The 21572-nt window shown below is 41.4% G+C and overlaps 1 protein-coding gene across 2 annotated transcripts in view; it reads left to right on the top strand.

Annotated features, from left to right (window-relative positions):
• The window catches only part of PAN3 (poly(A) specific ribonuclease subunit PAN3), a 93533-nt gene extending 90464 nt beyond the window's left edge, over window positions 1–3069 (top strand). For both annotated transcript variants that reach the window (XM_060234742.1, XM_060234741.1), the window contains one exon: window positions 40–3069. In XM_060234742.1, the coding sequence (XP_060090725.1) occupies window positions 40–180 (141 nt within the window). In that variant the 3' untranslated portion in view covers window positions 181–3069. The remainder of the gene's footprint in view (window positions 1–39) is intronic.
• Window positions 3070–21572: the final 18503 nt, after the last annotated feature.

Below are 21572 nucleotides of genomic sequence, written 5' to 3'. Positions count from 1 at the left end.
TGCATAAAAACTTATGTGCACTTTTTTAAAAAATTTCAGCTAGATGCTGGTGTGCCAGAAAAAATAAGCCTCATTTCCAGAGATGAGAAGAGTGTACTTGTGGTAACGTATAGTGACCTGAAGCGCTGCTTTGAAAACACTTTTCAGGAACTGGTTGCAGCCGCTAACGGGCAGTTGTAGTATTTGCTGAAAGCATGCCGGACATTGCTGAGGAACGTCACCAATAGCAAATTGCACTACAGCTGAATCGTCGTCATCTCATTTCACATTTCGGGAAACAAACAGCAGGAGATGTTGCACTTCAGTCAGGTACACTGTTACTTGAAGGGAAGAATGTTTTGTGCTTACCCTTGAACTCTGGCTGCCATTGGAGGCTTTATCTGTGAAGAATTTATTTTAAAATAAGGAACACATCAGGGCATGATGTTCCTGCTTTTATTTTTTTTCCACTCGTATATGCACTAATTTTAATTTTTTTAAAGGACTTTCTGAACTTTGATGTTTTGCCACATTGGATATTTACTAAGGGAATCTCTTTGCAAGGACATTTCTAGGATAATCTTTTTTTTTTGCCACTGAGTATACTGCAGAATTTATTCATTTTGATATTATTTGCACCCCAGAATACTATAAAGGACCAGGTGAATAATTTTATAGAAATTGTGTTCTGTAAATTACAGTGTCGCTTGTAACCTCTGTACATGTGTCATATGCCACCCCACTGTTGGTTAACCAATTGACCCAGAAGATGCATATTTTAAAAAAAATCAAGTGAAGTATAGAATCGTCACATGTAAAACCCCCCTTTTATCTGGTTGAAGCTTTGTCTAAGCAACATAGCGCCGTTTTGAAACAGAGAAGCATCTGTAACTTCCAGGAGCATATCCAAATTGCTCTGAACACGACCAGCGCCTTTTAAATAAAATACCTGTTTGTATATTTTCCTGCTAGTCAGATGCATTTACATTTATGCAATTTTTAATAGAGGTTTTTTTAAAAGAAATTGTGCTACAGGCCTGAAGCTTCAGGAGTGTATTCCTTTAAGTTACTTACCGTATAATTTTTTTTTTGTATAAAGTTCTGTTCTTTGAACCACAGCTTTATTATGGTACTTTACACTGGATACAGATACAAAGACACTGTTCAGAAGATTAACTACACACAGCAGTTGTCTGGCATCAAGAGCTTTTGAAGTTTTATAGCCTGATTCTGGAAGAATGGTGGTCTGCTGTGCCTTTTGCAGCTGCTACTTAGCCCAAAGTAAAATTACTTCTGATAGTAACTCAACACATGAATATTCAATCTTCAAGTCTGGACATTTTTTCCTCCCTCCTCCTCAATTAACTTTCTGATATTGGACCTGCCGTTGACTCCAAGCTTGGGTATTCAAGGGAATTTGTAGTAGAACACCTACACTTTGATACTGAAGACTGCCAAATATGTAGGATTCCCCCCCTTTCTTAATGTGGTAGTGAAGACTGTGTGTATATATATATCTACATCCTTCCCGCTCCCCTCCGCCCCCAGCACTGAATGTTTTAATAGCACTGGGTGCTCACCATGAAGAAAATGTGGAGATGCTTTCCAAAAGGTCAGGACTGACTTCAAAAGCACGTGCAACTGATGTTACTGGTTTTCATTTTATTAATTCTCAATATTTGTAATTTTAGAGAAATTTTTAATAACCCTTTCCAGTTTTATAAGCTTTAAAGATGACAGACCTCCTTCCGATTTGCCTTGTGGAAACTCTTCACAGCAAAGGCATTGCAAAGCGAGGGGTGCCCTTGAACAGACTAAGGAGACGTGTTCAATCCTGTGATCAGCAGCATCAGTTGACGAGCTTAAATGAAATCAGTTATCATTTAATCCGAACCGATTTTAAAAAGGATCATAACGTTTAATATTCAGAGAACAGTTGCCATAATATTGTTCTTTTTTTAACGTCAAAAGGAACAGGGACTTTGAAATATGAACATGGCAAAACCAGTCTTTTATCATAAACTCATGTATTTGAGGAAGAGCAGCTGTCTTTTATATGTTTTTTGGAAAAAAATCATATTGTAATTCTTTTGTACAAAAAAGTAGTACTTGTATTCTAGAAGAAATATTGAATGCTTAATTTATAAGCGGGCTGAGGCTTTTCCCCTTTTCCCACTTTTTTTTTTTAAATGAAAGGGGATCATCTCTTCAGTTGTGGGAACTGGGAACCTTTTGACAGATTATTTTGTGGACCAATATTTTGGGACAAGCAAAGGCAAAGGGGTAACGCAGGGCTTCGATCTCATCCTCACCAGACCAGCAAAGTTGCTTCTGAAATTTGCTTTTGAAAGGCAAGTTGCATTTTGCTAACTTGTGTCATTACGTTAAGTGTCCATTGCTTTGGCCCCAGTAATCTCAGGACTTGGTTTAAAGTGGGGGGTTGGGAGGGAGAGCAGAGAGCCAATACGTTTCCATAAATAAATGCCATCCAGGAAATATTTGCTGTTGGGTAATGCATAGAACAGTGTGGAGTTTCATTTGTTTTTATTTGGTCCATGTTTTGGAATTTTTTTTTTTTTTGCTTTGGTGTTTTTTGGGGAGAGCCGTTCTACTCCATCATAATTCCATTTAAAGGCTGTCCGAAAACTACCAAGTTCCATTCATAGGAAGAGTTGTGTATACAATCCCTAAAACAGAGAATCAATCAGGTCTCCCAGAGTGTACACTTTCCATATAGGGAAACCATTTTTACCTTCCTAGTTTTACTGTTGAAAGCACAGAAAGGACAACCTTTTCCCCCAAATCATGTGATGCTATAAATTCCATTTCTTACCTTTTCCCCCCCTTTTTTTTTAAAGATTGCTTGTTTGGGTTTTGTTTTGTGTTTGCTACACTGTAAATACTTTGGGGAACATAATTTTTTTTGCCTTTGTTCTGGTAAAATTTTAGATGTCAACAGCTTTCCCTAAAAAGCACCAGTATGTTACATTCTGATGTCACGATCCCACTGTGTTACCTTTTAATCCTGTTTTTTTTTCATTCTTTTCATGTGTACAGCAGTATTTTTAATAAAGAATACCAGAAATAACATAGCCTTTTTTTGAGCATGTGAAATACTGTATATGGGAGATGTATTCCACTTCATCATGACTGACTGAAATTGCATTTAACTGCAGCCCTTTTCTGCCTGTGAATTGACTTCAGGGGTTGGAACAGTTTGACTCAGAACTGAATGCATCACTGAAATGTGAAATGTACCATTCTCTAGACTGAAAGAATGTAGCATTCTCAAGACTGAAGAGAACACTGCTGTATGCTTAATGCTTGATTGTGAAGCAGAAGAGCCATTCTGCTTGTATCAAGTTAGTATACTTGCCCACTGGGGGTGGAAAACCTGTTACGTTCCCTCTGTTAGATACAAGATATTGGACAATTGCTCAGCAAACTGTACCTAAATTATAGGCCTTTACTGGATTTGAGCTGTTAACTGCAAATAGAGTTTAGCATGGTGAAGGCCTCTGTACCCCTTGTGCTCCCTAGGATATGGGTGAGAAGTCACACAACTTTGTGTGATATGAATATATATGTGAATATTTTGTGCCATCAAGTTCCAGCCAACCCACAGCAATCCCAGGACCAAGTTTTCAAGGTAAGAGATGAGCAGAGGGGATTTGCCATAGCCGCTTTCGACATAGCATCTCCAGTCTTCTGTTATGGTGTTCCATCTGAGTACTAACTGTGGCTAAATGGTCAGTCAGTATGTATCTTTTGGATAAATTAGCTGGGACCATTAATCTCTCTTAAAATACATTGTGCCATTGAAAGTTTATTTTGCAAATTAGACCAAAATTAGTGTTGCTTCAGGTTTATTTGGTGCCCTCTTCTCAGGCAGTCTATGGGTTTGATGCCATTTCAGCACTCTGGCAGGTTTGCTACTGTATCTGAAAGCCTGTTGAAAGTGCATGGTTGTGTTGTATTACTCTACATCACCACCAGGGGGCTTCCTCTTCAATTGGAATACAGTTTTGCAGAAGCTCTGAGGTCCGGGGCATGCACGGAACCATATTATGCCCTTTCCCCAACCTGGTGCAGTTTACAAGGTTCATGGTCTCCTTGAAATAACAGCGGTAGCACCAGCAAATGAGGGGTCTTGGAAGTAAAAGGCCTAGCAGTGGCAACTGTCACTTCAAAACTTGACTGTAGCTTTCTTTGATTATCCTACAACACCAAATTCCATCTCTTTTTCACTTCCCTATCCCATAACAATCTTGAACTGTTGATATCAGTATCTGTTGAAATTCTCTAAATCGGTGACCTATGGAAATGAGCTTAGCAATTTTATTTTTTTAATTTTACCTTTTTAAAATTTATATCTGGATTTTCTCCCAGATCAGGACCAAAAGCAGCTTTTCACATTGTCCTGTCTTCTACTTTATTCCTGTAACAACAACCTTATGTGTTAGGTTAGGCAGAGACAGACCCAGGGTTGCCCAGTGAAATTCCATGGAAGAACAGGGATTCAAACCTGGCCCTAGTCACTCTACCCCTTACACCATGACTGCTCTACAGTCAAGTAAGTCTTAAACAGCATGGAGCCTTTTCTTTGGAGATGAGATTTACATCATGATGACAGTGGTTCTTCCCTTTCAATTTTTTGTTTAAATCTGTCCTTGTTGGGACCGGGGGCGCTCTTCCAGTTTGAAGCTGGAAAAAAGTGCTGTAAGGGAGGGGGGAATTCTCTGTTAAAAAACAAGTAACTTGAGGCTGCCTTTGGAAATGAACAGAAAAAGCAAAGTCATCCATCCATAAATGCATGGAAAAATTAAGAGATATCACGAAAGGACCCTATTGGCATCTCCTGTCTTCTATTCTGAGACATCTCATCAATGTCTAGGACTTCCAGATCAGCATGCTGTCTTGTTGGACAGAGGAATGGGGCCTTCTTGTCTTGTACATGGGATTCCCAAAGCTTATTTGTTAGATTACGTCACAGCCTTCAGATTCCTACTGAGGAGAAGCTTAAGCCCTCTCTCTGCATCTGCAGTCTAAAACATCAGGTTTTGAGACTTTGATATTATTCTGTTTGGGGCAGGAACACAGGAACAGACAAAAAAGATGAAAATTTCATACACAGGCTCACTCAAGCCCTTATGCTATGAAGCAAGTAATTTTTCCTTCCCTTGATGACAACCTTTTAGGTAATTTGACAAATACTTTCCTCGTATTGTGTTAAAACTTCCATCTTCTGTAACTATGCTCTTCATATTTTCCCATTGTGTATGAAGGATGTCAGTGTCCAAGTCATGAACACAGTGTCTAGTAGATGCATGTACCTCATTCTCTGAATAACTTGTGGTTTGGTGACTGCCTCTGAATGTGTGAATTGCCTTTACTTGGAGTCTTACTGTTTGAGAGGGTTATGAAAGGCGATGAAGATTGATTAGTGGCAATGGTGGTTTTCCTGTATGTAAGCCATCATTTGAAAGTTATTCGGTGAACAGTATCATGTTAGAGGCTCAGCCAGCTACTGATGAAGAGGATCCGTTGCCTGTCCTAACTAGGCAACATCATGGATTTTGTAGCTCTTCATGAATTTATGACCCTTGATCTTCTCATAACATATTGTGGCCACATGGTACTTGAAGGAATTTGTTTCATGTTTGTGCCTCAAACTTAGTCTGGTTTATTCCCCAAGACATTTATGTGTCACGAAGATGAATCACCCAGACAAAACAATGCAGTCTCAAGCAAAGCATGGAAAACAACTTTATTGGAAGACTGTTGAAAACCTCTGTTCAAATAGCCCAGAAAGTTAAGGTACAGGTAATAAGATTTATTTACATCCTATTATCTTTGGACAAGAATGCCAAAATTCCAGTTTTGTTTTTTAAAAAGTTCATTAAACATAGTATATGTAAATATAAATACTTTTATATACAGTTGCTAATGCCCAACTCAAAGAAGCATAAACCTGTTCCTAGTTTTTGGTAGGCAAGCCGTATTGGAATTGTGCTTCCCTGTTTGTATAGGAAGACCAAAGACTGCAGAACTACAAAGTGCTCAGTGGGAGACCATTCTCAAATACTCTTGCTCCTGCACCAAATGAGTTCTGTTGGCCCAGAGTGAGTTGTGCCCAAGTCCCACTGACTAATCCCACTGTTTTCCATGGGAGTTTATCATGACTGATTGTAGTTGGGATGGGGTGGCTGTGTTTAGTTGCTATTCTAGATCAGATATCTCAGTGGTTTTACCCTCGAACAGTTGATTTGGTTCATTAATCCACATTCAGTAAAAGCTTGCACTTAGCCTAAATGAACCTAGCAGCATTTTTAAAGAGCAGCAGAATAATATAGGTGCAGCAACTGTTTTAGCCAGAGGTTCACTGGTCTCCCTGTCCTTTTTAGAGATACCAACTGCCTGTAGAAGAACTGTCCTATCTCCTTCATAGAGGCCTCTGAGGTGTTATTTTCCAAGTGATGTAATTTATCTCCATGCTCTGAAAAGCATCAGCTGCCCATTTGCAAAGCCTTTGCAAAAGACATGCAACATGTATTTTCTAGGCTTGTGAGTAACCTTGCATCCTACCTGTATGTATAGTGCATTTATGTGGTTTACCCTAAATTAGCACTTCCTGTTATGATATCTTTTGCAACTAGAATACAAAAGTTAAATATACTTTATGTACAGAATTCTATTCTACTTTTTAAAAAGCTCCACTGTGGAAATCCTAATTCTGTAGCCTAGATGGTTTAGGCATATTGTTTTTTAGCTAAGCATTCCACCCTTGTCCTGCGGAAATCTTTGTTGACAATTTAATGTAGTCTGCAAATTTTCAGGCCTATATTTGCAGCCTATAAGGGCAAGAAACATAGTTTAAAAGAGGAGAGAGATGACAATTTAAATTCCCCAGCTGCAGATAATACTTAGGGCATATCTGTGTCCTGGATATAATATTCAGTTCCTCTCCCCTAGAACTGTCCGTAGGCTTCTAGAATTTTCAGCTGTCTTGTTGATGTATCATTTCCAGAATCTAGGCAGGTGACAATAGTGGTGAAAGACCAGCATGCATTTAGTGTGTATTCTGAGAGCCTTCTGTAGAGCTGTCCATGTCTAAAAGCTTCATCTTTGTACTCCTCTATGATTGCTGGTTGAATAGCCTTTTCAGGTTTTTGTAGCATTTCAAGCTATGTTCTTGCAAAGCTGGAAGTGGCTTCAAGAAGTATGACTGCAGTAGAGATGCATGAGAGAATGCTGCATTGAATCATCTGGGAACTGTCTATGAGTTCTTCAGCCACTTCCTCTGCCCTGAACACTGTTTAATTTGCTTTTAAAGTGTTTTTTTTTTTTAAAAAAACCCCAAAAATAAAAAAAATTGTTGGAGGTAAGAGGATAGGTACATATGAATGCTCATATAGATTTTGATAGGGGAGCAAGAGGGAGAAATCTCTCTCTTGGGGAATGGAATTGATTAGTATGAAAGCTACGGTACTTGTGAGCTGATCTAGTAAATTCCTCTGCTCAGTTCACTTTGTTTGGGAGCAGGGAAGAAGCTACTATTAGGAATTCAGGGAAACAGCAAGCAAGCTGCTTCTGCCTTACGAAGTGTCCTCTTCCCCTAGTGCATTCAGGCTACTGAGACTGCATGAGAGTTACTGCCACAGAAAGGACAGGTGCATGAGAGTCATTCTGTTGCTTGGTTAAAAAAAAAAATCTGGGGTGGGATTCAGCAATAAACCTATTTAAATTATGGATATGAAGAGAAATCAGGCAAGGAGCAGCTGTTCTTCAGTTTCCAGTGTTAAATCCCTGCTATTCCATAGGTGATGTGGAATACAGAACCACAGAATTATATCTGGGAGGAGGGAAAGCTTGGGCTACCTTCTTTTCCCACATTGTATTGCCATGAGGAAATGGCCGAGCCACATCACTGATGTAATCACAGCTGAAACTGTATAAGTTTTGCTTGGTGCTGTCTGTAAACACCGAGTCCTTGCTTCTGCTGGCAGAGCGGAGGCTGTAAATAAAAGCAAATTCCCTTTAGGTACATGATAAGCGTTGGATTAGATTCCTTGTCACTAGTGTTATGCAATGACTTTAACAAAGAAACCCCTTCTATGCCAGGCTTATAGATGCCTAAGGATATTTAACAATGAAAAATAACACAAAAGAAGACTGCAGATTTATAGCCTGCTCTGAGATTGTGACCACTCTGAGACTCAGAGATTCAGAGTATCAGGTAGGATATAAATCCAATATCATCATCATCTTCTCCCCCCACAACAGACAGGTGAGGTGGTTGGAGCTGAGAGGGCTCTCACTGCCCTTTCAAGGACAACTCCTGTGATAACTATGGCTAAGTGTTTTTAGCAAATAAGTGGAGCTTTTGCTTGGCAGAGCTTCCGACTGGCTTTTGGAGATCACATTGGCTTTGCAGATCTTTAAAAAGTTGCTTCAGATACACCTAATACTGCTGCAAAAAGGATCTTCATGTGCACCTGAGGGTAAAATATGTATATGCACAAAACATTTTTAATGAGTATCCTTATCGTAAAAGGATACAGAATGTTGAAAACTTATTAGTTATGCCTGACCTTGCTTCCTGACATTGGGCTTTGCCTCTTGTAGCAGCCATTTCCTGATTGCACCCACCACACGTCAGAATTTCAAAGGTACTCACAGGATGAAAAAGGTTGGGGACCTCTGGCCTAAGCTACAGCTTATTTAGCTCATGAATAAATCCTGCTCATTCTATATATAAGGCCCCAGCAGACATCTGTGTGTGTGACCAGTGAACCTGAGACACTGTCACAAAATCTCCTTTTTAAAAATAATGTATTAAAAAGACACCAGTCCAAAAATCATAGGAACCCTAGACTGTCATGATGAATGCTGCTTGCCAGGATGGTATCTCTTTTTGAAAATATTTGGAAATGCGCACAAGCAGCACTGCACTGGTGCAACATTTTCATCCAGCTACTTTGACAAAGAGATGCCTTGAACACCTACTGAGATAATTTTCCAACAAGCCATTGCAGCTCCATTTAGATATTTTGTAAGTGAACAGTACCTGAAGAGGGTTTGCTTTTGTTTGGTGCCCGTCCATGTGAAACTTTTGAGCCATTCTGAAGGCAGCAGCAGTCCATTGTCTACTTGGTAACCCTGGAAGAGAAAAAGGTGGCAACAATGCAATTCCATCCTTCGTGTGTGTGTGTTTGACATATTAGATGCAGTTCTTTTTAGGACATGCATGTGTGTGCGCGCCTTGAAGTCATTGCAGCCTCCGGTGACTGACTCCTACTGGGGGCCTGGAGGATATTCAGAGAGGTGGCTAAATAAAGCCTGCCCTTGCTTCTCAACTGCTGGTATTCCAAAAAGGGCTCCCACTCACGTACTTGCCAGAATTAGCCTTGCTGAACTTCCAAGATCTGATATTAGGCTTGCTAGGTCAGGGCACTATTTTTTTGTTTTTACAATATGTTTCAATTTAAAAAGAAAGAAAACCACCTAATCTGGCTGTTTTTTCTCTCCTCAGGACCTCAATTCACCCCTCCCACTTTGGGCCAACAAAAGATTTCTGTTCTACTTTATGCTGACGATATGGTCCTAATTTCACTTACAAAAATTGGTCTGAAGAGATTATTGCATCAGCTAGGGACTTTTTGCAAAGAAGAAGCTCTATCAACTATGACTAGACCAAAGTAATGTTTTTCAGGGAAAAAGCCATAATTTCCACCTGGAACATTTTGGCCAATCCTATAAAACAATGTAACTCATTTAAGTATCTTGGTATCACATTTAAGGAGACTCTTAACTGGTCTTCTCATGCTGCATCAATTAAATCATCTGCACTTAGATTGGTTGGGTCTATTCTAAGCTTTTACTTTTCTAAGGGTGGTTGCCTTATAGATCCTGTTCTGAAATTATATAAGAGTAAGGTCATACCCCACCACCTGTATGGAGTTGAAGTGTGGGGATGGAATAATGCCAATTTAGCTAGCCTTGAAGTAGTTCAGAATCAATATTTACGGCGTATCTTAACACTTCCCAAGGGGTCTCCTGCTGCTTTGATGAGATATGAAACTGGTATCCCTTCTCTTATTGCTCGGGCACACTTAATAATCATTAGATATTGGAAAAAGGATTGAAAACTCAAGATCTAATTCCCTTAGTCATCAGTCTTCCAATCTTCTGTTAGCTAAAGATCCTCATTGCCTTGAGTTTATTAATAGCATACGCTCAAGATACCTTAACCCTGATGACCTTTTGGGTCCCATAACTGACAAATCCCATCTTAGAAAATGGATATTTGACTCTGATACCCGACTAAATCATACCTTAATATTAAAATCAAAAACAGCACCATGGTACAAATTAATTAAAGTGGAACACACAAGATCTCCATACTTAGTTAACATTTCTAATCATGTTCTTAGAGAGAACTTTACCTCCTTATGATTCCAGTCAATGCCAACAGCAGTTATGAAAGGTCGTTTTAACCAAACTCCAGTGGCCCAATGTTTTTGCATTTGCTGTTCTCATGCAACTGAGGATTTACCTCATTATTTACTTTTCTGTTCGCTCTATTCCAGTCCAAGGGCTAAGTGCTTATTCAGTTGAAGAAAAAATAGTATTTCTTTTATCTGATATTGATGCTTATATCTCCCAGAAAGTTTCAGTCTTTGCCCTAGCAGCAAAGAAAATACGTGCCAAGGTGGCATTGTGAAGGGATAACTTTTAGATTTATGTCTACATCTTTATTGTTATTGCCATTGTGTTGCATCCGTTGTTAGACCCTTGTTATACCTTACATGATACTTTGTATGTTTTAACTTCTAGTTTATTTTTCTTGAGATTTTTTGTAGATTTGTAACAGCCAATGGCTAATGACAATAAATGAACTGAACTGAGAACTCTATTCAGGAGAAGACACAGGAGTAAAGCAGTCTCCCTACCTAGGCTACTTGTCTTCAGTTTAGTGCAGAGTGCAAGCAAAATCTACCATTCTTGCCTAACACTGGGAACTAAGCCCTGCTTAAAGAATATACAGTGTTGGATGTGCAATGCATTGCCTCCTTCCAGCTCCCTTCAACATAAAAGTCTTGATATATAATAAATGAATGAGAGAAAAAACTCAGAAGTGGCTCATAAAATATAAACAATTTTAGAAATGCCTTACAAGTCCAAATCTTTCCTTGGGTGATAGCTCCTCAGAGGTCTTGGCTCTTTGTGGTGGTTTCATTTTGAAGACATTAACATATCTTCTGAAAAGAGCAGGTGAAGGAAAAAACTTGTAAGACAACTTCAGAACCAATCATCTGTGGTTAACAAACAACACTGCTGCTAGCTTTGTGATCTCCCTGCTTACGGACACCTGCATTCTGCTGAGAAGACCGTGTATTACTATGTATATAACTTCCACATATCTTATGATAAAGAGGAAAGAATGACAACAGACTGCATTTGAAACTAAATGCCTTCACTGTACTGATTAGAATTCCTATTTGCCTGCTTATGGTGGGAGCCCTCCAGATAATTGCAGTCACTGCCTGCTGATTCTTATCTGATTAGCAGGTGGAAACCTGGGCCAAAAGGGTATTGGTGCAATTGCCCTAGGCAGAAAAACTAAAAAGAAAAACCTGAAAAGAAAATAATGGCCTTGTCCACTTACAAGAACTTTCAAACACAGAGTTCCTGGTGATTCCTAGAGCTACCCTTGTCACAGGCAGCTCTAGGAATCTCTAGAAACTCTTTGGTCAGAATTTCCTATAAGCAGACAAGGCCATGCTTTTCTTTTTTCTTTTTTAGTTTTTCTTCCAGGACACTATTCTCCCAGCCCTTATACTAGTTGTCCGATATCAACAGTTGTCAGTTTCAACAAAGAAAATTGATATAGTGAATGTTCTTTTCAAGGCCTATAAAATTAATTATTGATATCACATTGTTAAAGCAGATCTGTATCCTGTCTATCAACCACCACCACCCCACACTAGAAAAGACAAAAAAACCCCAACCATATTGAGGATCCTGTCTTTGCATTGCCTGCCTATGGCAGTACAATAGTGGTTGGGATAGCAACACAAAAAATATTCACAAGCAGGGGACCCTTGAGGACTTGTGGGAGGGAACCTCATTCCCCACCCCCTTAATCTTTCTGGCATTCCTCTATTTCCCCTCCTGTTCCCATCATAATCCCCACAGCTTCACTCTTTTTACTGGGTCCTTTGCTTTCTCCTGCCTTCCTGTCTCATCCCATCTGCCTCTTTATCTTTTATCCTTCGTTTCCCCTTCCAGCCTTTGTGTTTCTTCAGCTTTTTTACTCCCCCAGTCAGTCCACATGTCCCCCATTTTTGCTCCTTTTTCTTTCCTTCCTCCCATCCACCTCCAGCTTCCTTCTTGCCTTGACTCACTTGCTCCCCAACTCCTTTCCTCAGTTCACCCACAGTGATGAAGTGAAGCAGCAATGGCCATTTTTGATTGCCAGAGCTGGTTTAGGCAATTCAAAATGGCCACTGAGATCTCATAAGGAAATCTCAGCATTTTAAAAGGAGACAGAACAATAGCAGCATTACTTATGATTGAAGGGGAAAGTGGCAGTATTGATGCTGAAGAATACACCAAAATTTTGATTAAAGTAAGCTCAGGATAACTGAAAGTAATCCAAGCAGAAAAAGCAACAAGATTAACAATTTTTAGAAAGACGAGAAAGACAGGAATAGAAAAAACTAAAAAACCCACCAATCAGCAACAAAAAGTATAATGCATAATAGTATCTTCTGATACCATTGATCATTTTTCTATTAAACAGAATAATTAATAGTATCAAAAGATATTTAATTGGACTAGCTTGTGCATGATGCCATATACAGCAGAACTATAGAGGCCTCTAGTGAACACTGGTTGTGATTGTCTTATTAAAACTAGTTAGTTGGGACAAAGTATCATTGCTTTTAAGGAGATAAATTATTAATAATTTTAAGTGGTTTAAGGCCAAGATATTGAAAATGGGGTGTCATTAGCATCTCTCAGCCTGCGTCACACCTTGTTGGCTATTGTTGGAGTCCGTGTTACCCATTCATTAGTACTCTTCCCTTCACAGGGAGAAAGCAGGTGACCAAAGATTTCTTCACTAAGGGGAGTAAAGAGAAGGAGGAGCTGCTGGCACCTGCTCACTCACCTGCCTTGACCCTCTTTCTGTGGGCCAGATCCCTACCAGAGGGAAAGTGGGTGATGGTCTAAGAAGGAGGACACAGTGAAGGTGTCTTGACATATCCCTCATACCACAAAACTAGTTTCTGGAGTTGAGATGATTATCAAGGATATGAACAAAATTTATGCTCAACCTGATGACTTTGTGAGAGGTCATCTTAACAAATTTCAACTCAGACTAAAATTAGATTTCAATAATCAGATTTACAACTTCTGTCTCAAGAATTACAATAAAAGCCTGGAATCTACTGTATACTTACTCCAGGGCGGTCCTACTGAATTGGATGTCTTGGAATATGATGTGTAGGCTTGACCTAAATGCTGCAGATGGGAAGGCAAACATCCATACTGCCTGAAACCAAGGACTATTGAGAGCTCCTCTTTTTCCAACTGCCAACCCTCCTCCTCAGGAGAAGGGGCAGCAGCCAGGCATCATTCTATCATGGCTGAGACCTTAAGTTATGGGTTGGATACAGTCAAGTTTTAAACTTCTGAAAAAGGAGGAGGGGAATCTTATCATTACCCAACATAGTTATGCTGAAGGCTACAGGTCCTGCATAGACCAAAGCCATGTGGGACAACAGCTGTGCTAAGAATAAATACTAGAGAATTCTAAGCAAAAAAAGCTGGCTAAATCATACTCTATTTTAATAGATATATTTTGGCAGCCAGTTTTTTTGAAAAATCACCTAAAAATACAGACATGAATATCCATAAAGATACAATGGCTTTCATGCTATATTTGGAAGTTATTTTAAAATAAGACCCAATGGTGATAATGCAGCCTTTGAACTAGAGTTAAAGAGAACTGTAGAATTCTTAAGATTTTACATTTAAAATGTCATTCCGTTTACAGCATCTTCTACATAAATGAGGCACAATGAGTTTTCCAGTGGGCCAGCTTTGGAACCTACAAGACATTACAGGCATTTTATCTAAGTTGTGCCATTTTTATTTCTTCTGGAGGTCACTTGGCTGTTTGTACTTTACAAAAATATGAGCAGGTGCTTTAAAAATGATCAGTTTAGCATCTTCTGTATCATACTAGTGATTGTGACACACTTGATGCTACCTGCCATCAGTCTTCTCTTTTACACATAATATATTTCAATAATTTCTGTCTTACCCAGATTTTTCAAATTGTCCACTATTCAAGGATGGTGCTGATTCATCTTCCTCCTTCTGAGGAACAGAAGAGGTGGAACAGTCAGATCCAGAATCCACCGATAATATATCCAAGGGGATATAGTCCTTGCCATCCTATAGGCATAAAATTACAAAATGTATCATGAATACAGGGAAAGTATAGAAATAATACAGAGCACACATGTATCATTGACATGAAGTTTCATTTACGTATTTTCAGCCCAATCCTCCCAGAGATTGTTGGACTTCCCAGAGACTGGTGGACCTCTTGATGGCACTTGGGTCTTTTGGCCACTATGTGATCCAACATGGCTTCTCTTACGTAAGCTGAAGCTTACAAGATTTAAACTAGCTTTGCCCCTGGTCTTAGAGCAGACCTATACATTCCAAAAATTGCATAATACAGCTGTGATCAGACTGCACATCTTCAGATGATGTTGAAGGTTACACATTTAAATGCTGTCTACCTTCACACGCTTTCTGCTTTTCCATAGGCAAAGACTTGGATTTATTCACTTAATTACTCATAAAGTAACGTCATACGGGGTTCCTGCTGGCTGAAATGATAGTACTCCTTCAGAGCTGCACCACATGACTGTTCTGAAAAGGGGGCAGTCTTAGTGATCCTGGAGCCCTGGGCAGAAGTCTGGAATGGGACCCAGAATCACTGGGTCCCCTGACCCCCCCCCCAAAAAAAAACATGGACTAGCAAGGGTCAGCTCTCACCCCATGTCAACAGGTGAGAGCTACGGCTGAAAGCTCTGGGTATGGCAGGCTTGAGTGGTTGACTCCACAAACAGGCAAAACTGAGCTCTAAATGAGGTGGTATGGGTGTGGTGGGGAAAGCCTGCTGTTCTTTTTTTCTGTCAGAGGGCAGCTGGTTGAAGAGCTGCCCCTATGGGCCATATTTATTTATTTATTTGGTTCACTTATATTCTGCCCTTTCCTAGACGGGCTCAGGGCGGATCACATACAGATAAAAACCAGTTATATAATAAAACCAATAAATACAACTAAAACAACAGCATTACATCAACATTAAATAGCAGAGGTGGGTGGCACATAGTGCGGCTTTAGGTGTAATCATTCAGTGGCCCAGATATAAAGGTTCAGATGATAGATCATTGTTTGGGGGGGGGGGGCAGCCGATGGTACAGGAAACAGAGTAGAGGACGCCCGCCTGCCTCAACTAAATGCCTGGCGGAACAGCCCTGTCTTACAGGCCTTGCGAAAGGGTAACAAATCCGGCAGGGCCCGCACCTCCACCGGAAGCTGATTACACCAGTTGAGGCAAGTCGAACATCCTTGGGGCCAGGGATGACCAGAAGGTGTTGGTTGGCCGATCGCAATGCCCTTCGGGGCTCATATGAGGAGAGGTGGTCCCGCAGGTATGTCGGTACCAAGCCACGTAAGGCTTTGAATGTCAATACTAAAACCCTGAAACAGATCTGGTACTCAACTGGTAACCAGTGCAGTGCATACAGCATCGGTCGACTGCTTGCCCATATAGACAATCCAGTTAGGAGCCTCGCTGCCACATTTTGCACCAGTTGAAGTTTCCGGATCAGCCTCAAGGGCAAGCCTGCATAGAGCGAGCTACAGTAGTCCAACCTGGAAGTGACTGTTGCATGGTTCACTGTAGCTAGGTCTTGGGATGTCAGATAGGGCATCAGCTTAGCCTGCCACAGATGGTGAAAGGCAGATCGCGCAACTGTTGTGACCTGGGTCTCCATAGAAAGGGAGGCATCCAGTGTCACCCCCATGACTGCCTCTGATTCATTTGGACTGCCCGAGCTAGCCCAATCTTGTCACGACTTGGAAGCTAAGCAGGGTCGGCCCTGGTTAGTACTTGGATCGAAGACCACCACGGAAGTCCAGGGTCATGATCCAAAGGCAGGCAAAGACTGTCCCTGATCCTGAGAGTGACTGAGCTCTTAGTGAGATCAAGTGTGTAGAGGCTGAAAGCTGGCTTATCAGACCCATCAGAAAGCTCCAAGAGATGGCCTACAGCAGTAGTTCTTGACCTTTGGCTAAAGCTCCCTGGGTAGGAGCTATCTTACTTCCAAGAGAAATACAGCAAGCATCTTGGGGTGGTATTAGAGTGCACACAACTTTTAAATACATATTTTAACTGTAACAAACATTTTTATTTAACAGCAGATCTCTCTCTCTCTCGGCTTGGCTTCGCGAACGAAGATTTAAGAAGGGTGCAATAGTCCACGTTTGCTGCAGGCTCGCTGGTGGCTGACAAGACCAATGTGGGACAGGCAGGTCCGGCCACAGCGGCTGCAGGGAAAAGTCTGATTTAGGGTTGGTCCTGTAGCAGTGCGATTCTTCCTCAATCTCCTTTTGTCCTCAAGACCAGCTATGCGTGCGTTCTCAAAGGAAGAGACAGCCTGGTGGATGGTGTGCCTCCATGCTTTGCGATCTGAGGCTAGGTCAGACCACTGGTGATGGTTGATGTGACAGATGCTAAGGGATTTCTTCAAGGAGTCCTTGTACCTCTTCTTTGGTGCCCCTCTATTTCGATGGCCGGTGGAGAGTTCGCCATACAGGGCAATCTTGGGAAGGCGGTGGTTTTCCATCCTAGAAATATACTTGTCACCTGCTGGGAACAAGGTACTTGTCACCTGCTGGGAACAAGGCAAATTACCACAGGACTTTCGCGATGCAATCATCATCACCCTATACAAGAACAAAGGGGAAAAGTCAGACTGCTCCAACTACCGGGGGATAACCCTGCTCTCCATCGCAGGCAAAATCCTTGCCAGAATACTCCTGAACAGACTGGTGCCCACCATTGCAGAAGAACTCCTCCCAGAGAGCCAGTGCGGCTTCAGAGCTAACAGGAGCACCACCGACATGGTATTTGTTCTCAGGCTGCTCCAAGAGAAATGCAGGGAACAGAACAAGGCTCTGTATGTGACTTTTGTCGACCTTACCAAAGCTTTCGATACCGTTAGCAGGAAAGGCCTGTGGCAAATCTTGGAACGTTTAGGATGTCCCCCAAGGTTCCTCAGCATGATCATCCAGCTACACGAAGACCAGCGAGGCCAAGTCAGACACTGCAACGACCTCTCGGAGCCCTTCCCAATAGGCACAGGTGTAAAGCAAGGCTGCGTTCTCGCGCCAACTCTCTTTATGATCTTCTTTAGCATGATGCTTCAAAGAGCCGCAGTAGATCTAGATGAGGACGATGGTGTCTACATCCGCTATCGCACCGATGGCAGCCTGTTCAACCTGAGGCGACTAAAGGCACACTCCAAGACAATGGAAAAACTCATCCGAGAGCTACTGTTTGCTGATGATGCTGCACTCGTCTCCCACTCGGTATCAGCTCTGCAGCATATGACGTCCTGCTTTGCAGAGGCTGCCAAGCTATTCGGCCTAGAAGTTAGTCTGAAGAAGACAGAAGTTCTCCACCAGCCTGCACCCCAGGAAGATTATCACCCTCCCTGCATCACTGTGGGTGAATCAGTTCTGAAGACAGTCCAGCAGTTCAGCTACCTGGGGTGCATCATCTCCTCAGATGCCAAGATCGACAAGGAGATTGACAACAGGCTGGCAAAGGCAAACCGTGCATTTGGCCGACTGCACAAAAGAGTGTGGAGCAACAAGCATCTGAAAAAAGGCACAAAGATCAATGTTTACAAAGCGGTTGTGATGACAACCCTCATCTATGGCTCCGAATCATGGGTTTTATACCGTCATCACCTGCGACTCCTTGAGCGCTTTCATCAGCGCTGCCTTCGCACCATCCTCAACATCCACTGGAGTGACTTTGTGACCAACACTGAAGTCCTCAAGCAGGCAGAGGTTACCAGCATCGAGGCACTGCTGTTGAAGACGCAGCTGCGCTGGGCAGGGCATATTTAACAGCAGATATGATGTGCAAATTGTCATTGCAGAATTACAAGAATAACGATAAGGTGCATGCTCCCATCTCTCAAGTTATTCATAAACACCTTTTATGAATCCCAGGAATAAACAAATAAAAGATCCCTCAAAACATTCTAACAACTGTTGTTGCACCTTGCTGGATGGATTGTAATAATTCCAATAGTTAATTTATGTTAACCATGTTTCTACAAAATTCTGTAGTGACCGTACTTTACATAACCACAGATAATTTATAAGTGGTGATTCTCTTAATAATCATTATGTGTCTTACCTTCTGCAGCCATTGTTGAATTGATGGAACTTTTTGCTGCTTCCACATTTGAGCTAATATCATCCTGGCTGCAATAATCAGATATTTTAACAGAACTTCATGCTGTTTTTTCCTGATCCAAGAGGGACCTTATCCAATAGATAGGTCACTGGTGTTAAAACAAAGGTATAATCCAAGATATCCAGAACTTCTGTACTGATGCACATGCCCACCAGGAGTGAAAGTAGAAAAGAGGAGTCCAGTAGCACCTTAAAGTGTAACAAAATGTGTGGTATATCTGAAAAAGTGAGCAGTGACTCATGGAAGCTCATGCCCTACCACAAATTTTGTTAGTCTGCAAGGTGCTATTTGGACTCTTGCTCTTTTCTACTGCTGCAGTCAGTCTAACATGGCTACCCATCTTGATCTATTAGAGGTGAAAGAAGTATTTGACATAAATCTTACTATCCTGAAATCTTAACACAATTTTATTACTTACCTGCTGCACTTTTGCCTGCAGTAAGTCCCCTAATCTTTTCACCAGCTCCGAGAATCTCGGCCTTTCATTTGGATTGCTTTGCCAACAGTCCAGCATGATCTGATAACTGCCAAAAACAAGTATCCCATGAGTCCTACTTCTTTTTATTTAAAACACTGGCATGCCACCTTTCCACTCAACGTAAGGTCCCCAAGGTGACAAACAAGAATTAAAACTGCATATAAAATACAGAAAAATATATAAACATTTAAAACAATTAAATAAAAGCATATAAATTTTATTGTTTTAATTGGAATTGGGCTATTGAGCATGTGATAAAGACACCAAATGAAGACCAGAGGAAATAACAGAAGGCTTTTCAAATCCATCCCTTTTAATTGCCCTCTCCTTCCCTATACAAACCATCAAAAGTTCAAACACTACCAGGGAACAGGATAAGAGCAGTGTTGAGGCTCTGCATGAGCCCATTGTTTGGTATGTTTGGAATCTCAAGCCTGCAGTTTAAAAGACCCAGGTTGTGTCTGTGAACACAGTTCTGGAAGTATGTGGGAAGTGGGTGATGAAATCTTAGAAGCTGGCAGGGTGGAGGTGTCATATACAGGAAGCAAAGGGAGACAGGGTTCCTGTTGGGGCTGCTTCCTGTTTTTCATCCAATTGGGGGTTTCTCAGATATGTCATCTTTAAAATCATAATACACCCCAGAATGGAACAACAAAAAATACTTTAACAATAAGAGCAGAGTTAAGGTGGATGGGAGTGAACCGGTCAGAGCAACTTTTGCAGGCTCAGTCTTTGGTTATCCAGTGGCAGTTCTTGGAAAGACCTTGGCCTTTGCAGAGCCACTAGCAGTAAGAACAGATAGTTCCAGGCTAAATGGACGGCTGAAAGCCACCCCCCTCCTGTTATTGCCCAGGAACCAGGAAGGTATGCTATCAGAAAGGAGAAATCCCTCCTCCATGTATGAATGAACACGTAAGGCTGCCTTAAGCTGAGAAGCTTGTAACCTTTGGGAAGAGGACAGAGTTGAATGTTTCTGATTGGTGAGATTTTTACCACTTGAATGTATAGCTTAGACCAGAGGTGTCAAAATGCGGCCCAAGGGTCGAATCAGGCCCCTGGAGGGCTCCGAACAGGCCCCCGAGCAACTGACTCTTGTCTGCTTCCTTCTCCCTCTCTCTTGCTTTCTTCTGCATCTCAACTTGCCTCGCCAAGCTTGCTCAATCGCACAGGAGCTACAGAGCAAAACCCTCAGTTTTCTCCATTGGCTGAGGCTCCTCACCCTCCTGGCCCCCTTGAGAGAGGGGAAGAGCCAGAGCTTCTTTTGCCCAGTTTCCTGGATCCCATGGGAGAAATACAAAGAATGCATCTTTAAGACCAACAAGTGCTGATGTTTTCAGCATGTTTTATTTTAAGTTTTTAAAAAATCTTAAAAAATCTTGTGTCCTTTAAAAAGTTTATATTTCTGCTACTTAATCTTAAATAGGTGCACATGTGGCCCAGCCTGACCTGACAAAGTCTCTTTTATGTCAGATCTGGCCCTCATAACAAATGAGTTTGACACCCCTGGTTTAGACAAAGCATACAGTGAAACAAGTTCTTAGCATTCCAGGGATGCTCATTTGCTGCTACTTGGAATCAAGATGGACTATTATTCAAAGTGGTGAGTTAATCTGCAGTGTTTGGAACAGAAAGATATCCTTTTGCACAAATAAAAGGTTATTGGTTTGTATTATAAAGACTTACCTATTGGACTTTGGATGTTTGGATCAACCTGTTCCATGCTGAACATGTTCCATATATTCCAGGAGATTATTTGGTTTACATTTACTACATATGGTTGCACCTTGTTACAATCATATATCGTTTGGTGTAGAGACCTATTTACACAGAGGCTGCAGCTTTTCTTGTCATCTGATCCATGTTTCTCACTCTCATTGCTGAACCTCCAGGTGGTGGCTGGAGATCTCCTGGTATTACAACTGATCTCCAGGCAGCAGAAATAAATTCCCCTGGAGAAAATGGCTGCTTTGGAAGATGGAGTCTATGTTATTATACCCTGCTAAAGCCCCTCCCCCAAACCCCACCCTCTAAGGCTCCACCACCCAAAATTTCAGGTGTTTCCTAATGCGGAACTTGCAACTCTAGTAAAGGCAGGTGCTCTGCCACTGAGCCATGGCCTCTCACTACATGTATCTGAATTTCTCTGGCTCCTGGGCACTGTTCACACACAAGATATATCTGGTTATGTATGCACTTGGGAGTGGCTTGAAGTGCATTTTCCCCCATCCAGATAGTCTGAGGTTGAATGCTTGGCATGTCCAATTTAAAGGTGCTCAGGCATCCAGCTGGGAAATGCTGATTGATTTATTTGAGGTATAAATGAATAGTTACAAGGGTAACTTTCCCAGCAACACCCCTACCGAAGGGAAAAGCACTTGGGGTTATTTGCAGCCAGCAACCCATTTTCTTCTTTTGCCGTGCTCTAACCTACCCCACCTGCCCCCAGCAAAGTTGTTGGGGTTTTGTTCCATGAATGCAATGGTTCATTTAGGGCTTATTCCAAAATGATGCTCTGCAGTCATTCAAGCACTC

The sequence above is a fragment of the Heteronotia binoei genome, chromosome 3 (genome assembly GCF_032191835.1).
Source record: "Heteronotia binoei isolate CCM8104 ecotype False Entrance Well chromosome 3, APGP_CSIRO_Hbin_v1, whole genome shotgun sequence".
NCBI lineage: Eukaryota > Metazoa > Chordata > Lepidosauria > Squamata > Gekkonidae > Heteronotia > Heteronotia binoei.
This window is presented reverse-complemented; position numbering and strand designations above follow the sequence as displayed.